Below are 25,799 nucleotides of genomic sequence, written 5' to 3' on the forward strand. Positions count from 1 at the left end.
ACTATAAGCATAAATTAATAACATTAAATAGGAATTGTATCTACATCTCTTATTTTCAAAAATAGAATAATGTTGAAAAAACAAAGACAGCCGGCGAGCGTAGAATCCTACCTTTAATTGTATGCTAGCAGATGCTAACTTTTTGGCTTCAGTCTCTGCACGGAGTTGATGATAGTCAACAGGTTTATATTTTGAGCTGCCAATTCCATTTTTCATCCGAACCACCAAATTATCTGCCCAAAATGCAACATTCTTAACATTAACAAAATCAAGACTTTAGATACATTAAGATACATTGTTACCGATTCTCTCTTGTGGGTAAGTATTGTATCAAACAAGCAATCAGCAACAATATGAAGAAAACTGGCAAGCGAAATTGGTGAGCTGTATTCAAGACGGAGCGAAACATTATTTGTATAGAGCTGCTGCGAACTTCGATCGAATGGATGACCTAAGGGACAGCTACTTCAATGATTTGTAGCAGTAAATCAATGGCAGTCAAACGGATGTTACCAAAAACTCCACCGCTAAACAGTTTATACTCTTATTTTTATATTTGATCTAAAATCTAATGTCTACAATCCATAAAATGCATTTACCAATCCCAATAGATGAATCTCTTGGAAGGGAGATCTCTGGTTTCTCCAAGCAGCCCATTATATAAGCCGAGGAACCGGATCGCCCCATAAGAGCCTATGCCATGCATGCTCAAATTCTCTGATTGTATTAATTTATGGGGGTAATTTGTTCCACTTATCTCCCACCAAAGTATAACTTCCTTACATCATATCTGAGCCTCTGATCATCTAGTTTCAGACTATTATGCCTGGGAATACTAAAATTGTCATGTGACACAACAGCAGGCATTGATAGGTGGTTTCCATGGAAACTGATAGTGTCGAAGATTTCTGCGTTGTTTTAATGTTCTTAAACCTCCAGAGGAAAAATTCATATGACAGATCTACTGAGATTTATTGGCCTAACATACAATTCATATTTTGTCGAAGAGCAGCTTTAAAGATAACAAAGGGAAAAAAGGACGTTGTACAATTAAAAAGTATCATTCTATATATCAGCCTTTTAAACGAGGCACGTGAGGTTTTGAAATACACCAAATTTAATTAAAAAGAGTAGGAACATACCAGGGTTTCCGGCTCTGTGACTAGTTACGAACATCTTTCAGTGTCTTCTAGTTCTGCCTCTGTAAGAGAACTGCCAGCAAAGATACATAATAAATGAACGGGAAAGGACTAATTCTCATCTCCATTTCAAAAGGACTGGCTATTCTACTTTCTTTTCAGATCAAACCACATCATCCCCAATAGATTTAATGCATGCAGTTATTAAAGAACGGGGCTGAATTGGTTGACTCAATAAATCACCTTCCAAAGCAGAATAATATTCTACACCTTCTTTTGACATTTCATCGGTTTAACTGCGGCTTCGAGTACAACAAAGGATTGCATGCTTAACGTTATATACACACATACATAAACATGTGATCCTGGTGAAACATATCAAAAGTGGTCTCATCACCATAGCAACCAATGGAATGGACCTGCTGTGTCCACAGGTTGCTATAGTGATAAGATCGCTTTTCAATATATGAATCGGAAAGGTAAAGGTTGGGGATGCCCCCTTAAGACCGTCTCGCATTATGGAACATTTTACAAGAGATCAAGGAACCATCTTCTCAGTAATCTCTTCTTGATGGGGGCTTTGGACTTGTTTGTTTCTGTGTTTAGAGAAGATAAAGGGTTAAGCAGGAGCAAAGGGCACACAATCAGCTATCCCCGTCATGTATGATCTATTCAGTGTCACCAAGTATCACATTTTCTGTGCTTCTCCATTTACCACAAGAACAAGGATACGGAATAAGCATTAGTTTAAGCAATTTACCCAAAGAAGCCTTTTACGGTGTTAGACATAGATTCAATATATATGTGTATGTATGTATACAAGTGTTATATATATATATATATATATATATATATATATATATATATGCACACACACACTGAAACTAAAGTTATCACTGCATCCTCAAGCTACCCAGAACGTTCCAACGAGAGATGTGTATATACGTTGTGGCCTAGGGCAGCAGGTCCATGGGGGGCTCCATGGCCACCAAAACTAGGCCCTCTTGTGCTGCTGCTCAATGGCTCAGTCACAGGGGAGATCTCTGACTACATTAGAGCGCATTAAAAGACACGGAGCACTGGCATATGATGTCATATACCTGCATTATGTCAGGCCTGGGGCAGCGCCACAGCTAAATACATCACAGGCTCTACCAACTGTTTATTAGGGGTGACGTACCGTGCCGCCACTAGCAACTCGCGACTTAGGCAGCTGCCTAGAGGACTCGCCTAGCGGGGGAGCACCTTAGAATGACTAAATTGCATCATGCTCCTGACTTTCTCTGTCATGTTCCAATTTCCCTATTAAAGTTGAACTATGGACTATGGGGTCCTCAGTAGTGCTATAAATTTAATACAAGAAACAAAACCCACCTCATTTGCTGTTAATTTTTTATTCGCCGTGACAGTCTTTACTGCCTAATCTATGACAGGCCATTTGTCCTGTTCCTGCGTGAAACACGTTTTCCACGAGCACTCGGATCCCGCAGCGTGCAATAAAATGTCTGCTGTTAGGAAGTAATGCGTCTAGAATGTGTTATTATCTGCTGCCATTTGCTCAAAATAAACAAGTGAGGACAACGCTGCTCTCTCTGATGTTCTTTCCTTCGGAGCGGCTTCCAGTGGCCCCTACAAACCATTTTTCCTTCTGGTTAATAGAATCAGTGGGTTTGTCTGCACAGGATTCTGCCCTCTATACAGGGCTAACGCAGAAAAGAGCTACCGGGGAGGGGGCTGCTCTGATTTAAACATTTGGGGTCACTGTCCTCCCCCAGGCTTACATAGGGATCTCGGGCAGAATACGACAACTGGTCTTAACATAGCACCCAAAACGAATCTTCCTGCTGATTAGGGCAATCCGGGGCCCGTCTGACGAGGATGAGGCGGCCCTGCCACTTTAAGGCCAGCGGCCGGTGGATGGCGTAAGTGTGGCCAATGACTGGATATGCATGGTGGCACGCTACGTTTTTATGCTCACGTACCACCCAGCCAGGAGCAGCATTCCGGGGGAATGTCTGCCGCTGTTTGCCCGGTGTGCCGTTTTATTTAATTCTGTTACAAACCTTACATTTCAGTCCTAAACGCATCCGTGCAGGAGAGACACCGAGGTGCTTTTCATTGAGACAGAATAAGTCCCAGTGAAAATCAATAACACAATAAAATCAGGCTTACGTTTATACTCGCCACGGCACGGAGCTGCAGAGCGTTTCAAAGGAGCCAAATATGATATATACTTATATTCTAACATTCTAAAAACATGGCCTTGTACTCACCGGATATTGAACAATCTGTAGCGTTACGCTGATGATAAAACAAGCCGTCTGCTTTAACTTCAGTGAAAAACATGCAAGAGAGAAAAAAAATACTGCATTAGATCAATCAAAATATTATGGAAAATAATATTCCTTTTTTTGTGATATTCACACATTTAAGTATGTAATGTACTAACTATTTATGTGCTGACGTGCAAGGGAGTCTTACTTTACTGAGAGGTTGGTAGATGAAGGGAACAGCCATCCAGCAGAAGCGGTAGCGCTAAAAGGTATCGCTAATGCTAACCGCCATCCTTTGTTTGGGGGTCCCTGTGTTTATTCTATCATGTTTTATATCGAGTTACACTAATAGCATTCAGCTGGATGAAACTAAGTGCCTATTGTCGCTAATTGGCCAATAATTGAAAGAAGTCGTATAAAACGATATACATCCCATTGTATGCGCTTTGTAACGGACTCGAGTAGTCATTGTCCGGGAGACGTGAGCTCAGTTACAGTGAGATTTCAGCTAATGGATCGATGTTAAAGTCCTTTATCCCGCACAATTCGCTATCATTATGATTCTGTACCTTCCAGTAAGCAGAACGCCGGTAATTAACCTTTGAGACGCCATCAGATTTGCTAAATGGTTTCGTTTTAATCGTTGAGGGCAGGAGAAGCAACACTTTGCAGTGTATGCAATACCCAATACCTCCCATGTGTCCTTGTTTAAGAGGGACAGTCCTTCATTGGGATCAGAAACCCTCCATTCCTCCTCTCAACTGTTTGCGAGTATAAGCATGTTTTACAGCAATAAAAGCCACAAGAATGTGCATAAAACAGCCGGGAATATATTGTGCAAATAATCTACATTATTCTTCTTCTAGTTACACAAATGACATACACACCTCACAAAGACACACAAGATCAAGTGAGGTCACACCCCTAACCACACCCCTAACCACACCCCCAAATCCAAAAGTGTCCCTCACTGGTCATTTGTAATGGTGGGAGGTATTCACGCATACAAACCGTGCCTGTGAATGGGTGAGGATGGGCTTTAAATTCTGTATGGTATACGTATAGGTGCACTCAAAATCACCGGCTGACTGAGGGTCATGGGGGTTTGACTTCCGGCGGGTAAAACCTGTCTCTGGTTTAGCACTTTAGAAAAGTCCTCAAGACTAAAAATATAGGAGAATAAACTTCTGATCTGAGATAGTGTAATACCCTAACATAGAAAACACACAAATGGTGAAGTTCCTATTTGTAATCCCTTTACCCAAAAACATATAAAGTTTGATGATATTCGGTAATATATAATTCCAGAGTCTGCAACAAAAAGGGCTTTCTTTACATTCCCAACTTACATTAGAGGAGATCTGACATTAACCCACTTCTGTATTTATCTAGGACTGGCCTAGATTGAAACTCCCAGATGTCATTTCACAAGTTCCATTTTATTCCTTATTTCCTTTAAAAAATATAAAATTAGCCGTCTGTACTTATTTCTAAGCATAACGTTTTATTTCCGCAGTTGAGTGGATTTACAGATCTCACATGGTGGAGAAATGTGCAGAATATCTGAACGTTCAGCAGTTGGTATCCTGTAAGTCGATGCCGTGTCTCCAGAATCTAAGTTGTGAGTGACAGATATCATAAATCAATCATTTTAACGTTGGGCTGTTTTCGCTGCTCTAACAAAATGATCCCCACCTCCAGAGCTTTTAGTTCTTGACAGCAGGACAGCTGATTTCCTCTTCTGAAAGATGTTTACCGATAAGTACTAAGATGTCATCATGGGGTTTAAAACGTGTATAGGTGTGTAGTAATGAGATGACTTCTCCATAGCATTAGAACCCACACCCTAAATCATGATACTCCAGCTGGCTCTGGGACAGTTGGGAGCTACCGTGATCCAAATCCAACCATATGAACTCTTGATGGAAAGGGAAACACGTTTGAAACATTTTGTCGTCACCAGTGTGTTTCATAGAGATATGGAATTTGTTTGTTCTGATGTTTCTGGCCATAACGTATTCTAGAGCGGCAGCCCCTTGCTGCAGAACTGGGGGACAGATTGCCTTCTTGCCCAGTCAGGCTCCCTGGTGAGCGGCTGCTCGATCTCTGATCTCCCCCATAAGCGACCCATTTACATTATGGAGCCCATGTACCGGACCAGCACAGGACTCCATAGGCTCACTCCGTTAGCGGAAGGAGAACCTGGAAAGGGTGGCTTAAGGTGCTGCACTGGGTCAGGCCTATGATAAACCTGGGGGGGTTTCATGTACTTCACCGGCATATTGAACATTTGCTTTTCAATGCCATTGGCAAGTGACCGCATTCTGCAACTCAACTGCACACCACGGCTGGAAACCTAACCTGATCCAGACATGACTATCTCTACTGTGAGGGCTTTTGTGGGAGTTCCGGGGGGCAAAGACGAGCTGTGTTCCCAGAGCCATGCTTGAACATTTTCTCACCAGAATTGTCCTTATCCGCCATGCCTTCTTTTGCTCTTATCTGGGCAGAGGACCTTGATCTTTCACTGCTCTCTCCTCCACTGGCTTAATCAATAATAAAAGCTTACTCATAGGAAAGCCCAACATAAACACAGATGGTGATAAGTATGCGGCGAGCTAGAAAAATCCAGATACTTCAAGAGATCTTGCTAGAAGTTCAATCTCATACCAATAAATTGATACAATATAATTTTCTTTCCAGTTTAGGTTATGATGTTTTTACACAATTATTGTGGGTTTACACACTCATTCATAAACACAATGTTGTGCTTTGCTGTTGTATCGAAACATTATTATGACTTTTAGGACTGTAGAACACAGTGCTAGCCTCATACCCACCAAACATTCTAGGCTCTTAGAACGGAGGGGTATTAGTGGAAGAAAGGGGGTAGAGAAGGATTTTGGTCCCAACAGGGCGATCTGCTACCAGGCCCAGACTGGCCATCTGGCACATCAGGAAAATGCCAGGTGGGCCGCTGTCCGAAATCCCTCCATATGCACCCGATCAGCTGTCCAAGTGCATGGGGTCTCTCACTACCAGTCGTAGACATTTAAGTCATTAGATAGCCACACTGTCCATTGCTAGATGACTCCATGACAGCGTTAGCATGCGATCACTTTCTGTTATCTCTGTGCGACACGGAACAGAAATGTAATCAGATTTAAGCTGAGCTACCGTACAAGATGATTGAACAGCTGCCGGAGGCCTCTGGTGGCCGAAAGGGCTTCTTAGAAGATGAAGGCGAGAGACATTCAAGAGTGACACGGATTCCTCATTAACTTATATCACTGGAATGTATTCCTTTAAAACTAGTCACATTTTATTGCTGGTGTTAATGATAGACCCCTAATAAATGTTTTTCCTTAGGACCCCTAACAATCTAGAGCAGCCTCCGTCACACATACAAAATAACATGCGATTTATAAACATATGAAAACAGATCAGCTTCAGCGAAACGTGGAAACACTCGTTCTGGATGCTCTTAATAGCAATATTAAAAATCACAATATTAAATTAGATAAATTAATGTGTTTATTAAAATGGGATAATATTACAGGTCACTCTACTTTAATACAGGATATACACTGAATATATTCCAGAATATTTATTACACTCTATGGGCCATATTCCAGAATATTTATTACAATCTATAGAATATACTCCAGAATATTTATTTCACTCTATATAATATACTTTAGAATATTTATTACACTTCATGGAATATATTCCAGAATATTTATTACAATCTATAGAACATACTCCAGAATATTTATTACACTTCATGGAATATATTCCAGAACATTTATTGCATTCTATGGAATATAATGCAGTATATTTATTATACTCTATAGAATATATTCCAGAATATGGATTTTTCTGGACCCCCTGTATAGAAATATTTCAAATCACCATATCCAGCTGTGAAAGGGGGATCATGGAGCATTCTGCTGGGACTGGGGTGAATATTTTAAGACTCAGGGGCACTGAGCATTCCCTGGTATGGGTGAGGAATAAACATATTTAAAAATATTTATTTAGAGGTAATTAATTTCCTTATTGAAATGGGGTAATAAAACGACTCTTTAATGCAGAATATATACGGATTTTAGTCCAGAATATGCATCACTCTATAGAATGTGGATTGCATTGTTGTTTTATTCCAAAATAATCCGGTACTATGCATTTAATGGTATGCTCTTTAACCCTTTGAGTGACCGGGGGGGGTGTCCATGGTGAGTATAATGATAATAATCTCTTATCGTTTCGGTTTCCGCTGCTACATTTTCTAGCAGTCGGACGTGTGGGGTCGCCCTAACAGCACGATCCCCGGCTCTCCGGCCCAATAACCCACCTTCTGTAGCGATACCCACAGCGGAATGCTGCAACGGGCATGGTGGTCACTGGAATCCCTTCCACTATCGTGATATCAGTCCCGATCGCGACACAAATCCCGTGCCTGCGCTAAACCTCCTCTCGCAACTCAACAGCATCAGTAACCAAGACAACTGTTGCCCGGAATGTAATTGGACCATTTGGATGAAGGGGTGGGCCTTCCATTGAGGCGGGTACAGAGGCAGACTGGTTCTCCCCAATCGCTTTACGGGCGGAGCGCGGCTGCGCCGTGACGTTTTGGGGCGGAGCTGTCCGTGCTGGCTCCGTGTGCTCGGGAGAGGGCAGTGGGCTCCAGCGCCGCATCATGGACACGGGCTAAGCACGGGCTCGGCGGGGGGATCCAGTCCGCCCTGGGAGTGGGGGGCACCTGAAGCCGCGGACACTCATGACGCTGTGGATTCTATGAGCTGGCGGAAACTTGAGCCGACAGGTAAGTGTGTTTTACCCGGGCTGGGATCGGCGCTTATGCGGAGTTTACCTCACGGGGCACTGGCGCCTCTGTAGCTGCTGGGGACGGGGACTTCAGCCTCCCGCTCGCCTACCTTAGGCGAAATCATGTAACCCTTGTCTCTCTGACTGCTGCGGACTTACTCCCATAACCCTCAGCCAAACTCCTGGTCTTATAAGGAAATGCAGTAATCTGCCGTGTCCTTCCAGGATGTGTTCCTTAGCATCATGGGAGTTGTTGTCCCCTGGCTTAGTGGCAGAGGGTTACATGTCCCTGGCTGGCACTGGGGCCTCTCCCCTCCCCCTGGCCAGCTTCACACAGGTGACAGTGTGGGGCAGTCTTATATGTACAGGGTATGGGGTGAATGCATGGGCACCGGGTACAGGACCCGCCTCTCTTAACATGTTCCTACTTTGCCAACTTTGTGTGCCATCTTCTGTTAATCTCTACGGAGACGTCCCGGGCTGCTTAAAAAATCCAGCTGCCATCTGCAAATCCTGCTCTGATCCCGAGCCTCGCTGGACCTGTCCAGCCGTACCGGTGAAGGCGGCCGTCACGCTCAGCCGTGGATGTGCACAATGGGTGTGTGTTTGTGCAAAGCTCGCACAAGTCGCGTTACTGCGGTTCTTAATGAATATGTCTGGAATGCCGTGTTTTTTTGCTGGTTGCATCACATACTCTTTTGCCGCTTAAAAGGTTAACTGTGAATGAGCTTCAGGGGGATCTGTGACCAACACGCTGAAGGCAGCTAATGGTTACGCTGTATACTTAATGCTCAGTATACCAACTTGTGCCGCAGGTAGCCCCTTGCCCGCTCGGGCGCAGGTAGCCGCTTGGCCGCTCCGGCACATCCTAGTCCCTGCGATGAAGGTCACAACTGGCTGCCGTACAATGTGCTTCACTAAATATGCTGATTTCCCTTTGGCTGCGAATCCAGATCTCATCTGACGGCTTCTTGCTGCTGTAGATGATGATGATTGCTTCTGAGAGTCCCCGTCGGCCGTGTCCTTTATATGCTCCCAAACTATGTCCGTGGGCTAGCAGGGTTTTCCACGGTTGGCGAGCGCACAGACGCGTGTGCAAGAAACGAGCGCAGCGCTCCTCACCGCTATGCAGAAGGGAACGTGGTCGTTTCCAGCAGGTGTGCGTCTCAAGGAATTCCAAACATGCCTCGGGAAATATATCCTTCCCGACGGATCCGTCTGCAGACGCTGCGCCCGCACCATCCCAGAGAGCCATCGCAGCCGCGCAGGATCGCATTATTCCTGGCAGTGTACGGCAGCATCCCGTACGCTGCGTTTTACTCGCCGCCTGCCAGCTTAATGGCAACGCTTCAAACTAATATCGGCAAATGCACATTAACGACTCTGTAGCTTGTGAAGGTCACGGTCTCCTCTAGCAGCTAAAGAGTTAACAGGTCAGGAAGGCTGCCGTTACCCCAGACGCCTCTCCTGTTATTGTTCAATTGATGCTGATTCATTCTTTACGGAGAGATCATTTGCCAACTTCGCGCGTCGATATTATTGTACGATCCATTTGTGTGTGTGCGCGGGGCTGTGTGTGTGCGCGGGGCTGTGTGTGTGCGCGGGGCTGTGTGTGTGTGCGCGGGGCTGTGTGTGTGTGCGCGGGGCTGTGTGTGTGTGCGCGGGGCTGTGTGTGTGTGCGCGGGGCTGTGTGTGTGTGCGCGGGGCTGTGTGTGTGCGCGCGGGGCTGTGTGTGTGCGCGCGGGGCTGTGTGTGTGCGCGCGGGGCTGTGTGTGTGCGCGCGGGGCTGTGTGTGTGCGCGCGGGGCTGTGTGTGTGCGCGCGGGGCTGTGTGTGTGCGCGCGGGGCTGTGTGTGTGCGCGCGGGGCTGTGTGTGTGCGCGCGGGGCTGTGTGTGTGTGTGTGTGCGCGGGGCTGTGTGTGTGTGTGTGTGCGCGGGGCTGTGTGTGTGCGCGGGGGTGTGTGTGTGTGCGTTGCTGCGGCGCTGTGTGTGTGCGTTGCTGCGGCGCTGTGTGCGTGCGTTGCTGCGGCACTGTGTGCGTGTGCGGGGCTGTGTGCGTGTGCGGGGCTGTGTGCGTGTGCGGGGCTGTGTGCGTGTGCGGGGCTGTGTGCGTGTGCGGGGCTGTGTGTGTGTGTGCGCGGGGCTGTGTGTGTGTGTGTGTGTGTGCGCGGGGCTGTGTGTGTGTGTGCGCGGGGCTGTGTGTGTGCGCGGGGGTGTGTGTGTGTGTGTGCGTTGCTGCGGCACTGTGTGTGTGCGTTGCTGCGGCACTGTGTGCGTGGGTGTGCGGGGCTGTGTGCGTGTGCGGGGCTGTGTGCGTGTGCGGGGCTGTGTGCGTGTGCGGGGCTGTGTGCGTGTGTGTGCGGGGCTGTGTGCGTGTGTGTGCGGGGCTGTGTGTGTGCGGGGCTGTGTGTGTGCGGGGCTGTGTGTGTGCGGGGCTGTGTGTGTGTGTGTGTGCGGGGCTGTGTGTGTGTGCGGGGCTGTGTGTGTGTGTGTGTGCGGGGCTGTGTGTGTGTGTGCGGGGCTGTGTGTGTGTGCGGGGCTGTGTGTGTGTGTGTGTGTGTGCGTGGCTGTGTGTGTGTGTGCGCGGGGCTGTGTGTGTCTGTGCGCGGGGCTGTGTGTGTGTGTGCGCGGGGCTGTGTGTGTGTGTGCGCGGGGCTGTGTGTGTGCGCGGGGCTGTGTGTGTGCGCGGGGCTGTGTGTGTGCGCGGGGCTGTGTGTGTGTGCGCGGGGCTGTGTGTGTGCGCGGGGCTGTGTGTGTGCGCGGGGCTGTGTGTGTGTGCGCGGGGCTGTGTGTGTGTGCGCGGGGCTGTGTGTGTGCGCGCGGGGCTGTGTGTGTGCGCGCGGGGCTGTGTGTGTGCGCGCGGGGCTGTGTGTGTGCGCGCGGGGCTGTGTGTGTGCGCGCGGGGCTGTGTGTATGTGTGTGTGCGCGGGGCTGTGTGTGTGTGTGTGTGCGCGGGGCTGTGTGTGTGTGTGTGTGTGCGCGGGGCTGTGTGTGTGCGCGGGGGTGTGTGTGTGTGCGTTGCTGCGGCGCTGTGTGTGTGCGTTGCTGCGGCGCTGTGTGCGTGCGTTGCTGCGGCACTGTGTGCGTGGGTGTGCGGGGCTGTGTGCGTGTGCGGGGCTGTGTGCGTGTGCGGGGCTGTGTGCGGGGCTGTGTGTGTGTGCGGGGCTGTGTGTGTGTGTGCGCGGGGCTGTGTGTGTGTGTGTGTGCGCGGGGCTGTGTGTGTGTGTGCGCGGGGCTGTGTGTGTGCGCGGGGGTGTGTGTGTGTGTGTGCGTTGCTGCGGCACTGTGTGTGTGCGTTGCTGCGGCACTGTGTGCGTGGGTGTGCGGGGCTGTGTGCGTGTGCGGGGCTGTGTGCGTGTGCGGGGCTGTGTGTGTGTGTGTGCGGGGCTGTGTGTGTGCGGGGCTGTGTGTGTGCGGGGCTGTGTGTGTGCGGGGCTGTGTGTGTGTGTGTGTGCGGGGCTGTGTGTGTGTGTGTGTGCGGGGCTGTGTGTGTGTGTGTGTGCGGGGCTGTGTGTGTGTGTGCGGGGCTGTGTGTGTGTGTGCGGGGCTGTGTGTGTGTGTGCGGGGCTGTGTGTGTGTGTGCGGGGCTGTGTGTGTGTGTGCGCGGGGCTGTGTGTGTGTGTGCGCGGGGCTGTGTGTGTGTGTGCGCGGGGCTGTGTGTGTGTGTGCGCGGGGCTGTGTGTGTGTGTGCGCGGGGCTGTGTGTGTGTGTGTGCGCGGGGCTGTGTGTGTGTGTGCGCGGGGCTGTGTGTGTGTGTGCGCGGGGCTGTGTGTGTGTGTGCGCGGGGCTGTGTGTGTGTGTGCGCGGGGCTGTGTGTGTGTGTGCGCGGGGCTGTGTGTGTGTGTGCGCGGGGGTGTGTGTGTGTGTGTGTGTGCGGGGCTGTGTGTGTGTGTGTGTGCGCGGGGCTGTGTGTGTGTGTGCGCGGGGGTGTGTGTGTGTGTGTGCGCGGGGGGGTGTGTGTGTGTGCGCTGCGGCGCTGTGTGTGTGCGTTGCTGCGGCGCTGTGTGTGTGCGTTGCTGCGGCGCTGTGTGCGTGGGTGTGCGGGGCTGTGTGCGTGTGCGGGGCTGTGTGCGTGTGCGGGACTGTGTGCGTGTGCGGGGCTGTGTGCGTGTACGGGGCTGCGGCGTTGGCGTGTGCGTGCATGCAGGGCTGCGGCGCTGTGTGTGTGGCACTGTGTGTGTGCGTGCGGGGCTGCGGAGCTTTAATGCACCTGTAGATATTTCCTTTGGGCTTTATGGCAGCAGTATATCCCCGTAAAGGCCGGCCAGTATCTGTTGATTTGGCTATGGTGGCTGTTTGTGGGGAAGCCGCGTCCGGGTGGTATCTGGGCTGTAGACAGTCGCGCGCGGTGTGGTGTAACGCTCTGCGGGGAGTAGCGGTGTGGGCGCACAGGCGGAGGACTGTCTGGCGCGGGTAAATGGCCGGCCGCGATGATTAGCATCTGAAACGACACGGCGGCCCAGCAGGACACGGCGACTCCTGCGTCTCCCGGACTTAGCACTTCTGTAGCCGAGGGCAGGTCTGGCCGCTCTCTGCATAATGCGTCGAAAAGGGCAGAAAGCAGCCAGATAGAACTTGCGGATTTCTTTTGTCGAATTCGCGGGAATTGCAGACAGAGAGAGAAAAAAAAAAGAAAACATCGGTCACAAAGAATGGGAGGAAAAATGGTGGTTTTAGTGAATGAGGAGGATACGTGCGAGTGATTGGGACTCTGAGTGGGTTTTTATTGTGCCGGTGAGAGAAGCCGCATTCCCTCTCTAGAAAGGATGGATGGACACAGTTGGACAAAGTTCTTTTGTGCCAGGAGGATCGGGGTTAAAGCCGTTTGCTAGACCTCGGCGTGAAACCCTTTAATAAACCCTTTTATTCTTACTTTATGTGGACCGAGTTAATTTAGTTTTTTTTAGAGTTTTTAATGCTAATTGTGGCTGAAATAAGCACATTATACCAAAATATATTTGTGTTCGTTAGGCAGAACTGTTTAATATCTGTACAGAAAAGGCATAGTTAATTTGGTGGGACTGCAGTCCTAGTGGTTTCATATCTATTAATGTTTATTTTTTAAGCAGTCGCTATCTTTTGTCAGCATTTTATTTCAAAGTGTTGAACATAACGTTTCCATGGTTTACTGTGAGGGTGTTGATAAGTGGAACAGCCCCCCAGCAGGAGTGGTAGAGGCTTATAGGGAGTTTAACCATGCATGGGACAGGCACATGGCTGTCGTGAATCGTGAAGACGAGCGCTGTTAAGCAGACAGCCGGAATTCTGCTACATGTTACAGCCATGGGGCGGCCGGCTGCAGCTCCCCATCTATCCTGCACTACAAGTCCCGCCACTCTCAGCCATTGCACTAAAGTCGCTGAGCCAATGGCTGGCTGAGCGTTATGTGATATACTGTCTTTTTCACTGTTATTTTGGTCATTGATTAAGAACCAGGAGAGCGCGCGTTCCGACATCATAAGGCTTGCAGGGAAGGATGCTGCTGCTTGAAGGCCGCTCGGTTTGGTATGTCTTCTCATGCGCGGTTGGGTGCTGTGAAGTGAGCAGCGTGGTATCCGTGCCGCGGGGAGAGACGGCGAAACTCGGCGGGATGCTGCGTGTCGTATGTTTCTGTAAGCCGTGCTCTGCGCATGTAGCCGAGTTGACCTCTTCTGCCTCTGAGGGAAGCAGCTGGATCGCGTTCCGGGGAGAGCGAAGCCAAGTGGCTGTTGGCTCGGCCGTCGTCTTCCCCTGCATGCTCTTTGCTGCGTCTGCTGATATCGTGTGTAGCCGCCGGCTTACAATGGGCACTCAACACGGCGAGGGGGGCTCAGTCCGATAACCTGTAGAATAATCCTTTTCAGAGGCGGCGTGTGGACCTGCGCATTGATTGTCTCCGTGGCATTCCCTTCATCTTTACAGATATTGAGTAGCGGACACATAGACAGTAACGGAGTGATTACATGAACAGGGCGTCACGCGTCGTTAAGAGGGCTCCCAAGTAGGGCATCGTATAGCTTGTGGCCCGTGGCAGAGGGCAGTACCCGAAACTGTCTGCTGCCACTTCCTGTGGCGGCATCTCCAAATATGCCCGTTGTGTCCCAAAAAAACCCCAGAATATTAAAATCAAGTATAACTGTCAGAGCTGGGCGCCATTTATGTTGGACTTCATACAGTTAATGTAGCAAGAAATATCAGCAGAATCTGCACACTTTTTCTAATTTTTTTGTCGTTTTCCTTGAATTGCAAGAATATATGTTGTGGTTCATCGCGTAGCAAAGAGCGAAGCGCATGTGATGTGATATAGCGGTCTGGCCTGGATCTTCTAGTTAAGCTGATTTTGAATATTATTATTAGTAATATTTATTATTTATTATTAGTATTTGAGAAGAAAAGCATTCAGGCTCTGTAAATATAAATATCACTGATGTATGTGATTGGCGTTTATAGAAATTGTATGGCTGCCGATGACGGATACGTTTGTTTCTTGTTGGGTGTGCGGTTATGTGGCACATTGTTTCATTTTGTTACTCGTCCCTTGGTGATTTCATCGGCTATTACCTCGTTCGGGCTCGTTGGTGATGTCATCATACAGTGTTTACTAAATAAATCCCGACGCCAGTTGGGTGTCTCGGTATTGGCACCGGGCAGTAAGGCTTTCTATTTGATATAAAGGGGAATATAGATTTTATTTATCCTGTGATTAAACCTTTTTTTTTCTCACTTGGGGCGCTTTAGCAATAAACAATAATAGCCATGCTGGTGGGGGGGGGCCTGGTTAACAGGCTGCGGGATGTCGTTTGTCTCTGTAAGCCTCTTCCCTGCACGCCGTGTAAGTTTGCGGAACGCCTAATGGTTATTTAAATAAGCGGTATAAGCAAGAGATGGTCGGCGAAGACTACGTAAGAGTAAAAGTGTGCCCTGTAAGGGTTAAAATACAGTCTAGAAAGTCTTTACTAAAAGTGTGCTTTCTTTCAGCCTCTGGAACTCTGCCTTCCGTACGCTTTTGCCCCGGTGACTGCTGTTTGCCCTCATTAATGACCTGATGAATAATCCGTGTACCCCCGAGCGGTCACTTTCACGCCTGACGTTCTGCGGCTGTTGACACGGATGGCGCTGTACGTTTATCACGCATTTCACACGTTATCCCCCCGGACGCTCTATGAATGTTACCCGCTTTCTCGTTTAGCGCGCGCTGCATGGTTAGAGCCCGCTGGCGGCTTATGGCGCTCTCTGGAAGCTCGCGCCGTTGCATTTGCTCGGATGGCGGGGTCCCCGGGGAGCGTATCTCCCGGTAACGTTCATTTACTCGCTGACTGCTTTTCGGCTGGTGTTTTTATTTTTTTGTTTGTCGGCGCGGACAGCTGGCTGTGAAATAAGATCTGATCGACAAAAAAAAACGAGCTAGTGTCTCTGGTGCAGGTTTTTCACAAATTATGTATGTTATCGCGTGTGTTTATATATAATGGTTGGCGTGTACTTTCCTGCATACATATTTCTTTGTTCGGTGATATTGGAACATGCTGGAATTGCCAGTCGATGTTAGCATTAGAGGCGGTGAAATTGTCCGTCACCCGTTCTCGACAACCCGGTCAACCGCGCTTCTTAAAATCTTAATGCTGGCGCCTCGATTTTTTTTGTAGATGGACGTCTGAATTCTTCCTCCCAAGAACCTCTCGTTGGTCTCTCGATTCCGTGTATCTCGTGAACCTTTAATCAGGGGATGACAAAATTGGTTTAGAAATTAGAAGCCGCCCCCGACACATTCAGTCAACAGACCGTGACGTCAACAGCCTGCGCGATAAAACGCTCCAGACGGCGGATCCCCGCAGCTTTTCCCATTCTAATGTAACAGTACATCTTGGTACCAAGCGCTGAGTACATTGTTGGCGCTGTATAAATAAGAGAATTCATGAACTCGCTGCCAAGCTGAACATTTCAACCGCCATATCCGTTTTTTGTTTTGCGTTAACGGCGCTGTGTTTTATATTTGTGTTACCCGCGTGTTAACGGGCGGCCCCCAGGACAAGTGTTTCGCTGGTCCCGTGCAGCGCGTTGATTCGCTGCGTGGCCGCGTTCGTCTCTACATGCCGCAGTAGCGTGTTACTAAGTACCTGTGTCTACGCGGGTACCGGTATCCTTCGCGTGACGGGAGCTTTTATCATTGTAAATCTGTTATCTGGCTCTTAAAGTGTGAACCACATTGAATCCCGTTGTACAGCGCTACGAAATAGGATGGCGCTATATAAAATAATTGATTTCTGAATTCTCTCCGTGTCCAAAGGCTTCTGATTCTATCCGCTCTACAGATTCTACGATGTCTTTAATGTTTTCTCGTGGGTTGGCTCAATCGATGTTTTTATTCTGAGCGTGTAATTTATAGGCTGAGTTTAGAAAGTGCTGATTGCCATCTTCCCAGAAGTAACCAAAATACCGCAAAATGACCCCGGCTTTCTTTTGGGATATAAATGCGCGTTCGTGACTTGAGCCGCGGGCTGTGGCTTCTCTCTCTGTTAAAATGCCGTCCGTGGAGCTGGGGATGTGTAATAAAACGTATTCCTCGGTCTCATGTTACGCTCGCTCGCTGCATCCTGTTGCTATGGATATTTGGGAAACGGGTTATTCTGTAGCCTTTCAAGCCATAAGTTGGCTGGAGAAAAGATGCGGCGACCCTTTACTTTCCAGCCTCCGTCGGTATCGCTGACGGGAAGCAATAACCTGAACGAGCTACCCAATGACGCGTGATTTTATTAAATAAAGTTGTTGTTTTAAAGGGGTACTCCGGGGGTCTCAGGGCGCACGTGTGTATCTTTCAGCGTCTCTCCTATAGAACAACGTTAAACGCGCTGGAAGGCATCGTAACCTTGGAGCCATACTGCAAAGTTCTCAAGGGCACTAAATAACTTTAATTGAAAAGAGCAGGATATTTGGCAAAAATAAGCAGAAACACGGCGCTGTGTGTTCAAGTAAACACAAAATGCCCCAAGCCGTCGGCTCGAGCCAAGTGCCTGCGACCAGCCCGCTTTAGTATTTTGGCGAGTTACCCGGGCCCTTCCCGGGGGAGACGGAGATGATTAGTTTAATCTGCGAAGGCAAATATTTCACGGCGGGATCTGTTTGCGGAGCTGCAGCTTGCCTGCGGCTCGTATTCCTTCCGCGTTTTGATACCTGAAGGATCTCGGCAGGTGAATAAAGCGAGAGGAGTCCTCAGGCCGCCGGGGCCGTTTGTGAAATATGTAAATGGCCGCTCTTTGAGTACTCTGAAGGCTGCAGCTCGGGCGGGAATTCTTTCTCGTAATCTCGCAGCAACCTTGGCATGGGAATTAATCCGAGTGATTGTGAAAGCGGCGCGGCGGCAGATAAACGTCTGGGAAACGGCAGCTGTTTTGTGCAAATATTCCACTCTTCACGGTCGCTCCCGCGAAGCCCCCCAGGACCCACCTTCAGCTATTGGTTTAGTCGTTTCAGCAATGTTTGAATGAACTTCTGGTTCTTTTTAATGAATGTAAAGAATAATTATTATTGTAAAACGTTCGGGAATCTCCCCTGGTAACCCGGAATCCTCGATAACTGAAATAGTATTAGGATGTTTCATTCATGAACATCTTATTGTTTAACATGGCGCCGTCGTATTCCACAGTGCTGTACAATGGCATAAAAAGGCAAGAAGCCTGCTAAGCAGTCGCATCTCTACATTGTGCCGCTCCAATTACCAGCAAGTGTAAATGTGTCACGAAGAAGCTGCAGCTCCAGAGCTGAAGTACAACACCCCCTCCTGGTACCAATAAGTGTCAGAAAATCACCCCCATTGAAATCAGGGGCAGCGATCTGTGCGCATGCGCATCGGCTGTCATTAGATCCCCCGAAATGCTCTCCCATGCGGGAGCCGAGGCAGAGGAGAGGTTTGGCTGGACGGAGATGTTTCTTTAATTATCCTTTGGGATGTAATTTTATACAAATATTGTGTGTTTTCTTTTTGTATTTTTACTTTTCTTACAGCGTGGATGTTTTAGATGTCAGGAAAGATTAATTCGTCCGCTGCTGCGAACCTCCGACACCATTTATCAGAGGGATATAAAATTCCTAGGCTGATGAATTATCAATCATTAGCGTAGCTTCATAGAGAGTCTCGGACGTCTGCATCATGCATACAATATCAATCCACACCTTATTTACCCTGAATAAGGAATGAGAGGAGATGATGGTGCAATGGAGAGGTTGGGAGAATTCACCGGCATTATGAAGTCTGCTGTATGTATACAGACTATATGATGTTCCCTTAAGGTTTTCATGCGCAGCCAATTCCTACATTCTACTCTTTTAGAAGTTGTCAGACTACACATGTTGCCCATAACTCATTTTCTTAAAGTGGAAAATCTTCTATTAAAAACATTTCTAAGGTTTTTGTGAATAGAGTAGAGCGTTGGCTTTGACCTCTTTTAAGTGGTGATACCCAAAGAGTTTGCAGGAGAACGGTTCTAATACGGAAGGAATATTAGTAGTGATGTCACCAGGTGTGATGGGTTTAGACTAAGGGTGTATGGTGTAAAGGGGATGGTATACATTTAAATATGTAGGGCTAAAGTCTTCCAATGTTATAAATACTGCTACCCAAAGGGAACATGGTGACGGTGCCCATCTAAATCAGATTAATTTGCTTGATGGATCAGAAATGTCCTTGCGTGTGTGATGGGTCGTTTTTATAAATGCTTGCAGGCTTAGATAACAGGAGATAAGCGAAGGTCAGACTGGGTGGGACAGCAGCCTTTATCTGTAGTCTGATTCCATCAATGGTCAAGGGAGTAGCCACCTTGGGGCTATATAGATTTGCATATAGTGCTGCCACGCCTATGGAATGTGTAACTGTCATTAAAAGGAGGTGGCCGGCCACTGATAAGGCGGATTGGACTCCCTTTAGCTGCTGTTTAACCATTTGAAGTGCAGAGATTCTTTTTGCTGTTGCCCTAATATGCTGGCACAATGCGTGCACTAATTAATACCTGATCAGCCTTATACCAGGTAGTCCCAGCCTTACCCATTATTTGCCAACGGCCTCTTTAACAAAACATTCATGACCAGGAAAGCATGTTTTCTTAACCCTCCTAATCTGTAGTTTGTTTAAGAAACACTCCTGGTAAACTCACCCCCGACTGCCTCCTGATGTCATATGTTTGGTGAATGCTTGCATGTATTCCCAGTGCCTTGTGGGGGTAGATGCTCCCCATGCGCATCTCTTCCAATGCACACGTCTGCTTGCAGAATGCTGTACTGGGAAGAATTGTTCCAGTTCTATCATAACGCAGCTGCGTCTTGGTTCCTCTGTAATCTCTGCAAATTACAGTGTATTTAATGCAATAGTCTGCAGTCATGTCCTGCCTTGATTATCTTTGGGTGTCACATTGATAAATGAAATGTTATGCAGCAGTATAAATGCTGACCATTATTGGTTCTCGTAATATTTATTGGGCAGACACCAAGTATGGCTGATCCCAAAGCAATGGGAAACAATCTCACCGTACATCATGAAGGTCCATCTCTAGTGAGCTTCTGCAGCAGGAAGAGTTTAGTTGGCCCTGCGTAATGTATAGTTAGATTTAACATTAAATTATGCATTATACAGGGTGAGGTCAACCCTCCTTGCTGGAGTCACTTACCATTGTTGGCCGTTCATAATAAGTAACGAAATGGAGCTAAAACCGAAACTCTCTCTTCAGCGAATAAACCCCAGTGTCTGATTCCTGCTGGTATGCCAGACACGCCATATTTAACGTGTTCCTGGAGCTCTACACCTGGCTTTTTAAAGATAAACTTGATACATTTTTCGGAAGTCCACAGTACTTTAAAAGCCGCGTGATGTCACTGTTTGTCAGGGAGATATATTTTGTACAGTCTCTCCTTTTGATGTGGACCATTTGCGAGTGGTATGTGTTGACGTACAGCATGTGTTTCGTCCAAGTAAATTACTCGACAAATACTTAAACCGGCATTTTCCTTCCCGATTTGTAACTCGGTTGAGATTTTCATCTTTTTGCATTTTATGTCGGAATGAGACGCGTTGAGTACTGAATGATGGGTTTTCTCCCCGTTTTGCGCGGTAGATCGTGTTTTGGCTGTTGCAATATTCTAAGGGTTTACCAAAGGCCGGGATGGGTTAAACATGTCAAGAGCCATACACCAAAAACCATAGGGGGGTGGTTGCTATACCTCTAAACCCACATCAGAACTGTTAATAAAGAAACCCTCATGTTATCAGGAGCACATTGTGTATCAGCTGCTATGTGATGCATCTTTTAATGTGTTGTGTAGATTATGTTAAGAAACAGATTCAGGATAGAGTTGTGCAGATTCCAAGCCTAAGACGAGATCCGATTATGGAGTCTTTACATCAGGAAGAACTAGACTAGATGGGGCCGAGCGGCTCTTGTCAGCCCTCATATTTGGTGTGTATAGCAGTTAAGCGATAAGACCTTTTTTACTGTACAGGCCTTAGAGAGAATCATCCTCCTGGATTTGATTTGTTGAAGGGAGATTAATACTCTCGAAAGTCCCCCCCACACACACATTTCTACCCCTGGCAATCCTCAGGAACGCTACATAGAGACATTTTAAAATTCTACATAAGATCCTACTAGATGATTGAGGCAGACCGGTGGGGGTATTCTTTCCTGGGTCCTCTGCCATGAAACCGGGGGCCACTCGCGTTATTGGACGGTCAGGCTCCCCATAGAGCCACGCAACAAGGAGCCCTTTAATAGGGGCATCTCAGTTCTCCCCGGTCATCCTTTTAGCTCCTCAGAACTCTGCGCCAAGTCCCAAGAGTCCTTCGTAGGGTCCTTTTGGCTGGCGCAGCCTTAAAAAGTAGAGTGCTGGAATATGACATCCTAGCCCGATGCAGTAAGGATGGTGCGGGGAGCGACTGGTGGCAATGCCTGGGACGGCACCGAAGGTAAATATGACCCTGAGGTGGATAATGAGACATTCAGTCATCGCTCTCGTGCCAGTCATCCAGAGGAGATCGGAACTAAAAACGAAATGCAACGTTGTGTTAATAAAAAGCAGTAACGATATCTTTGAAATGGATGTCAGGCCATGTTGTCCGCATTCACAATGTATCCATGATTATCAGCACTCGCTACTTGTAGCGGATCATTGACGATCAGCAGTCGGTGCGGGAAGCCGTTTAGTTGGCTGCGGTCTCGCTCGGGGGTGACAGTCCTTTCCATGGCACAGTTTTCCTTTTAGACCGTTTTCCTTTGTAACTTTTTGGCCGACGTTTCTTTTCTTAAGTATTTACTTTGCTTCCCGTTTCTTCCCCGTGAAGCCAAATGTTTTTCTTTTGCAAAACTAAACGAAGCGGGGAACGACTTTGCGGCCTCTTCATGATTTGGTTACTTTGTAACTTTCCAGAATTAAATAGTTTTACTGCCCTGTTACCTTTCACAGATATTGAAATCGTACATCCCTAGCAGAAAGCGTCCAGCCTGCTATAGGACTTGTAAAGATTTTATATACAAATATCCGGTTGGCTCGTTGACCTCTCTATAAAACCTACGCATGGCAGGGGGCAGCAGAAATGGGTTGATAATAAATACGAGTTAAGTTTGCTGCAATAAGGGAATACATATATAGATATATATAGATATATCTATCTATATATAGAGATAGATAGATATCTATCTATCTATCTCTAACGGCTCCGTTTTTGTCGGATGTGGGATGTAAGCATGAACCCGTTGGGTGAACATAAGCGCCTGTGATCTTATAAATGGGAGCGGGTACGTCACGGGGGCTTTGTTTATCACGTTTCGTATTACTCCGTAGCAGCCACATTTGTATGATGCCGCGCGCGTTGGGGTTTCTACAGTTATCACGGTTGTTGTGTTTCATATTGAAAGGGTAAATCTGAAATCCGTCTCCAGGCAGGGAACGCTGAGCCGTGGAAAGAGTGACAATTTCCTCCCCTGCTCCGGTTACTATCAGTAACGTGTTTAAACAGGAAGGCAGACGCACCCTTTAAACAAAGCTGCTTTTTTTTTCTCTCCCCTAAACTGTATCTCATCCAAATGAACCACAGCGGCTCGCATGCCATGGAGCTGCAGATCCGTGTTATGTTCCCGTCCGCCCCGTGTTAATGTGTCAAGGCGCCCGAATGTAATAAAACGACACATTCGCAGTATTATTATTATTTTTATTCTCTGATAAGGCAATGAGCCCCGTAGACACCAGATGTGACCTTCAGCTTATCCGTTCGCATTGAGAAAACCTTTAGTATACATAGATGCCGGAAGTCTCAAATTTGCCAAAGCAGTCCTGACAAGGGTTAGGGTACATTGTCCCACCTGGTTCCTGTTGGGGTACCAAAAATAAGTATCGTGCATGTGAAAAATAGGGGGTCCTTCTGGAAAACTCTTTGTAAATACTTCATGTCCTATATGGTGTCCTGGGAAGGGAGCCTGAATATTGGTTCCTAAGACCTAATCTCCTGTTATCTCAATGAATGCTTTATGAAAGTAGCCATAGTTATCAACCCCAAAACGACCTGTTTTTATTATCGAATTGTAAAAATCTGCATAGATTTAAAGGATATTAAAACACCCATTTTCTAAAAAAAAAAAAAAAAAAAAAAAAGTTTAATAGATCTCTGCTCAGTAAATTCTCCAGATAATCTAGTTGTTTGTGATGTCACGCATAGCAGAGGGGAGATAAGGTTGTTGGTGATGTCATGCTTAACAGCGGGGAGATAAGGTTGTTGGTGATGTCACGCTTAGCAGCGGGGAGATAAGGTTGTTGGTGATGTCACGCTTAGCAGCGGGGAGAGTCACATCAGACGATAATGAATTTATAGAAATCTGCGCGCTTCTATTGATTTATGACACATTGTTACACGGAACCAGCTAAACCTTTCACAAGATCAAACATTAGCAGAGCTACAGCGAAAACAGTATTTTTAATTTAAATGGTTATTCCCCTAATGGACGCTCGTACAGACAGTAAACCAATAAAGCTCTCAAAAGACGTTGGGATTTTTCTAATGAAGCATTAAAGGTTGAGAGAATAAAATGATACGGCTTGATATTAAATGTTTCTGCTTTTTCTTGCCCTGGTTCGGTTTGGCCCTGACAGAATAGTCTGATGAAGAGCCAGACGCCGTGTCACTGAGAGCAAATCAAAGCGTCTTCGCTAATAACTAGTTGGAGAGAAATTGTTTATGTCAGCAGGCGAGACTAAGCAGCCGATCGAGCCAGGATTTCAAAGAACTTCGGGCGCTGGGATATTATAGTCTTATCCAGATTCTGCTCCGCACTCGTAATTTACATGCATTTGGAAATATGACCCAAGACATAGGCGTGACGGTTACCCTGCGAGCGAGAACCAAGCGAGGAACGTCCCCTCTGGGCAGAAGAAAGGTGCGGCGCACTTTATCCATACTCCTGTTTAAAGGGACAGTGTAATGCCCCATACACCCCACCAACAAAGAGTGCGTCTTAAGGAGATGGTCTAATGCCCCATACAGCCTCCCCAACAAAGAGTGCGTCTTAAGGAGACGGTCTAATGCCCCATACACCCCACCAACAAAGAGTGCGTCTCAAGGAGACGGTCTAATGCCCCATACAGCCCCACCAACAAAGAGTGCGTCTTAAGGAGATGGTCTAATGCCCCATACAGCCACCCCAACAAAGAGTGCGTCTTAAGGAGACGGTCTAATGCCCCATACAGCCCCACCAACAAAGAGTGCGTCTCAAGGAGACGGTCTAATGCCCCATACAGCCCCACCAACAAAGAGTGCGTCTTAAGGAGACGGTCTAATGCCCCATACAGCCCAACCAATAAAGAGTGCCTATTGAAGTACAGGTACTAATCAATACTGACTTACCTGATGAAGCTTGAGGGCGAATCATGGGGCAATAAAGTGCCCCTCCAATAAATAGAAGCACTTTCTGCTCTTTAGAGTCTTCCTCAAACCCCGTGGAACTCCCCGTGTACCTTGCTGGCTGTTGGCGTTTGCGCATGGCCGTGACTGTGCAGGGGAGGCAGGGAGGAGAGCGAATGCGTAGAGGGGATTCTCATGAGTGCCTATATGCATTCGCATGGAGAAAACGAAGGAAAATCATTTAAAGGGACCTCTCGCCCATTATATGTATTGAAGAAATGCACACGATGCTCGTAGAGCCCCTTTATAATGTCTACAAAAGCATAGACATAGCAGTAATGTTAATTCTCGTGATTTACTTATAAAAAATGTATATAAACTAGAAGATTGTATGTTATATCCATTTGATGTTTAAGGTCCCCCACCCCCCAAAAAGTAAAACAAAAAAGGATTTGCGCTTAATTAAGGATATGGCCAGGTAATTTCTAGTTTAAGCATGAAATCCGGCTGCTTAGCTGTATTTAAAATGGAATTATTGGCACGTTTAATCTATAGTCTATTTAATTAAGGGCTTTCGCTGGGCTTGTTGGGAGTTGAATGTATTTATATTTACAAGCTTTGGAAAAGTATCTGTATCCGAGTCTGTGCAGGGGGATAAATCTCCTTCCCGTCATAGACAAAGGATATTAAAACACCCATTTTCTAAAAAAAAAATGTTTAATAAATCTCTGCTCAGTAAATTCTCCAGATAATCATTTTTTTGGCGGAAGGAAAGCAAATTCTGTGTCCCTATAGATAAGACCAAATAAGATTTGAGGTTTTTTTTTTTTTTTTTTTTTTTTTTTTTTTACAGCTGGAAAAACACTATTTTTTGGGGGGGCTACAAAGTAACGCATTGGGATAAAAAACACAAACTGTATGTTAAAGACGACTGAATTTAACTTGATTGTTTAAAGGTTTTTTTTTTTGTTTTTTTTTTTATTAAACAAATATGCAGTTAATTAAATACATCTTTAGCACAATATCATTAGTGTTGTACGGGAAAAATAAACATTTGTCTCTTCTGCTTTTAAAAACAATAACAAATTACAATACAAAGACATACATAACATACAATTGATTCCATTTGTCTTTACTAAATTATTATCGATACCCAAAGTGAGTGATTTTTAGGGAATTATCTTAATAGATTACTTTCGTTTTCAGGGTCTAATTTACCGTCGGCCACAAAGTTTATCCACTCTTCCCAAAAATTATAGGTTTTGACATTCCAAACGGTTTGCACTAATATTCCTTTTTCCATATGACATTGGTGTAGTAGCTGTGATTTTATTTTAGCCCACAAGATTGGAGCAGCAGATCTCCAATTTCTGGCGGTCACTATTTTATGTTTAAAGGTTTTTACTTCTAATGCGATAGACCTCTTGAATCGGTCCCGTGTTCTTAGTGTTCCAGAACATGCATGTTTAGGAATTATTAACCGCAAATGCCAACTAAATGAGATAAAAGCTGGGCGCTGGAGAGCCGGAGGAATTTAGGAACAATAACAACATCGCTGGATTTCCTCTAGCGTGAATATGCCAGATAATCCCGGAAAAAACGCAAGCTAGCACTTCGTTTGTTCTGCTTTATAAACGTTAAGCCCGCTCTCTGCTGAGCTCGCTGTGTTTTGCTGGGGCTGCAAGTGCCATTCCTTCTAAAATCATACGGG

The 25,799-nt window shown here is 46.8% G+C and overlaps 2 protein-coding genes across 5 annotated transcripts in view; one reads left to right on the forward strand and one right to left on the reverse strand.

Moving 5' to 3' along the window:
* Positions 1-7,877, reverse strand: part of CCDC148 (coiled-coil domain containing 148) — a 36,887-nt gene extending 29,010 nt beyond the window's left edge. Inside the window, exons 1-4 of the mRNA XM_053471876.1 lie at positions 7,767-7,877; positions 3,413-3,469; positions 1,143-1,201; positions 112-233 (exon numbers count right to left, since the gene is read on the reverse strand). Of these exons, the coding sequence (XP_053327851.1) occupies positions 112-233; positions 1,143-1,176 (156 nt within the window). The 5' untranslated portion in view covers positions 1,177-1,201; positions 3,413-3,469; positions 7,767-7,877. The remainder of the gene's footprint in view (positions 1-111; positions 234-1,142; positions 1,202-3,412; positions 3,470-7,766) is intronic.
* A 173-nt stretch (positions 7,878-8,050) lies between these two features.
* PKP4 (plakophilin 4) overlaps positions 8,051-25,799 on the forward strand; it is an 89,810-nt gene continuing 72,061 nt past the window's right edge. For all 4 annotated transcript variants that reach the window (XM_053471872.1, XM_053471874.1, XM_053471873.1 and 1 more), the window contains exon 1: positions 8,051-8,237. In XM_053471872.1, the coding sequence (XP_053327847.1) occupies positions 8,210-8,237 (28 nt within the window). In that variant the 5' untranslated portion in view covers positions 8,051-8,209. The remainder of the gene's footprint in view (positions 8,238-25,799) is intronic.

Source organism: Spea bombifrons, chromosome 7, assembly GCF_027358695.1.
Source record: "Spea bombifrons isolate aSpeBom1 chromosome 7, aSpeBom1.2.pri, whole genome shotgun sequence".
In the NCBI taxonomy this organism is placed as follows: Eukaryota; Metazoa; Chordata; class Amphibia; order Anura; family Pelobatidae; genus Spea; species Spea bombifrons.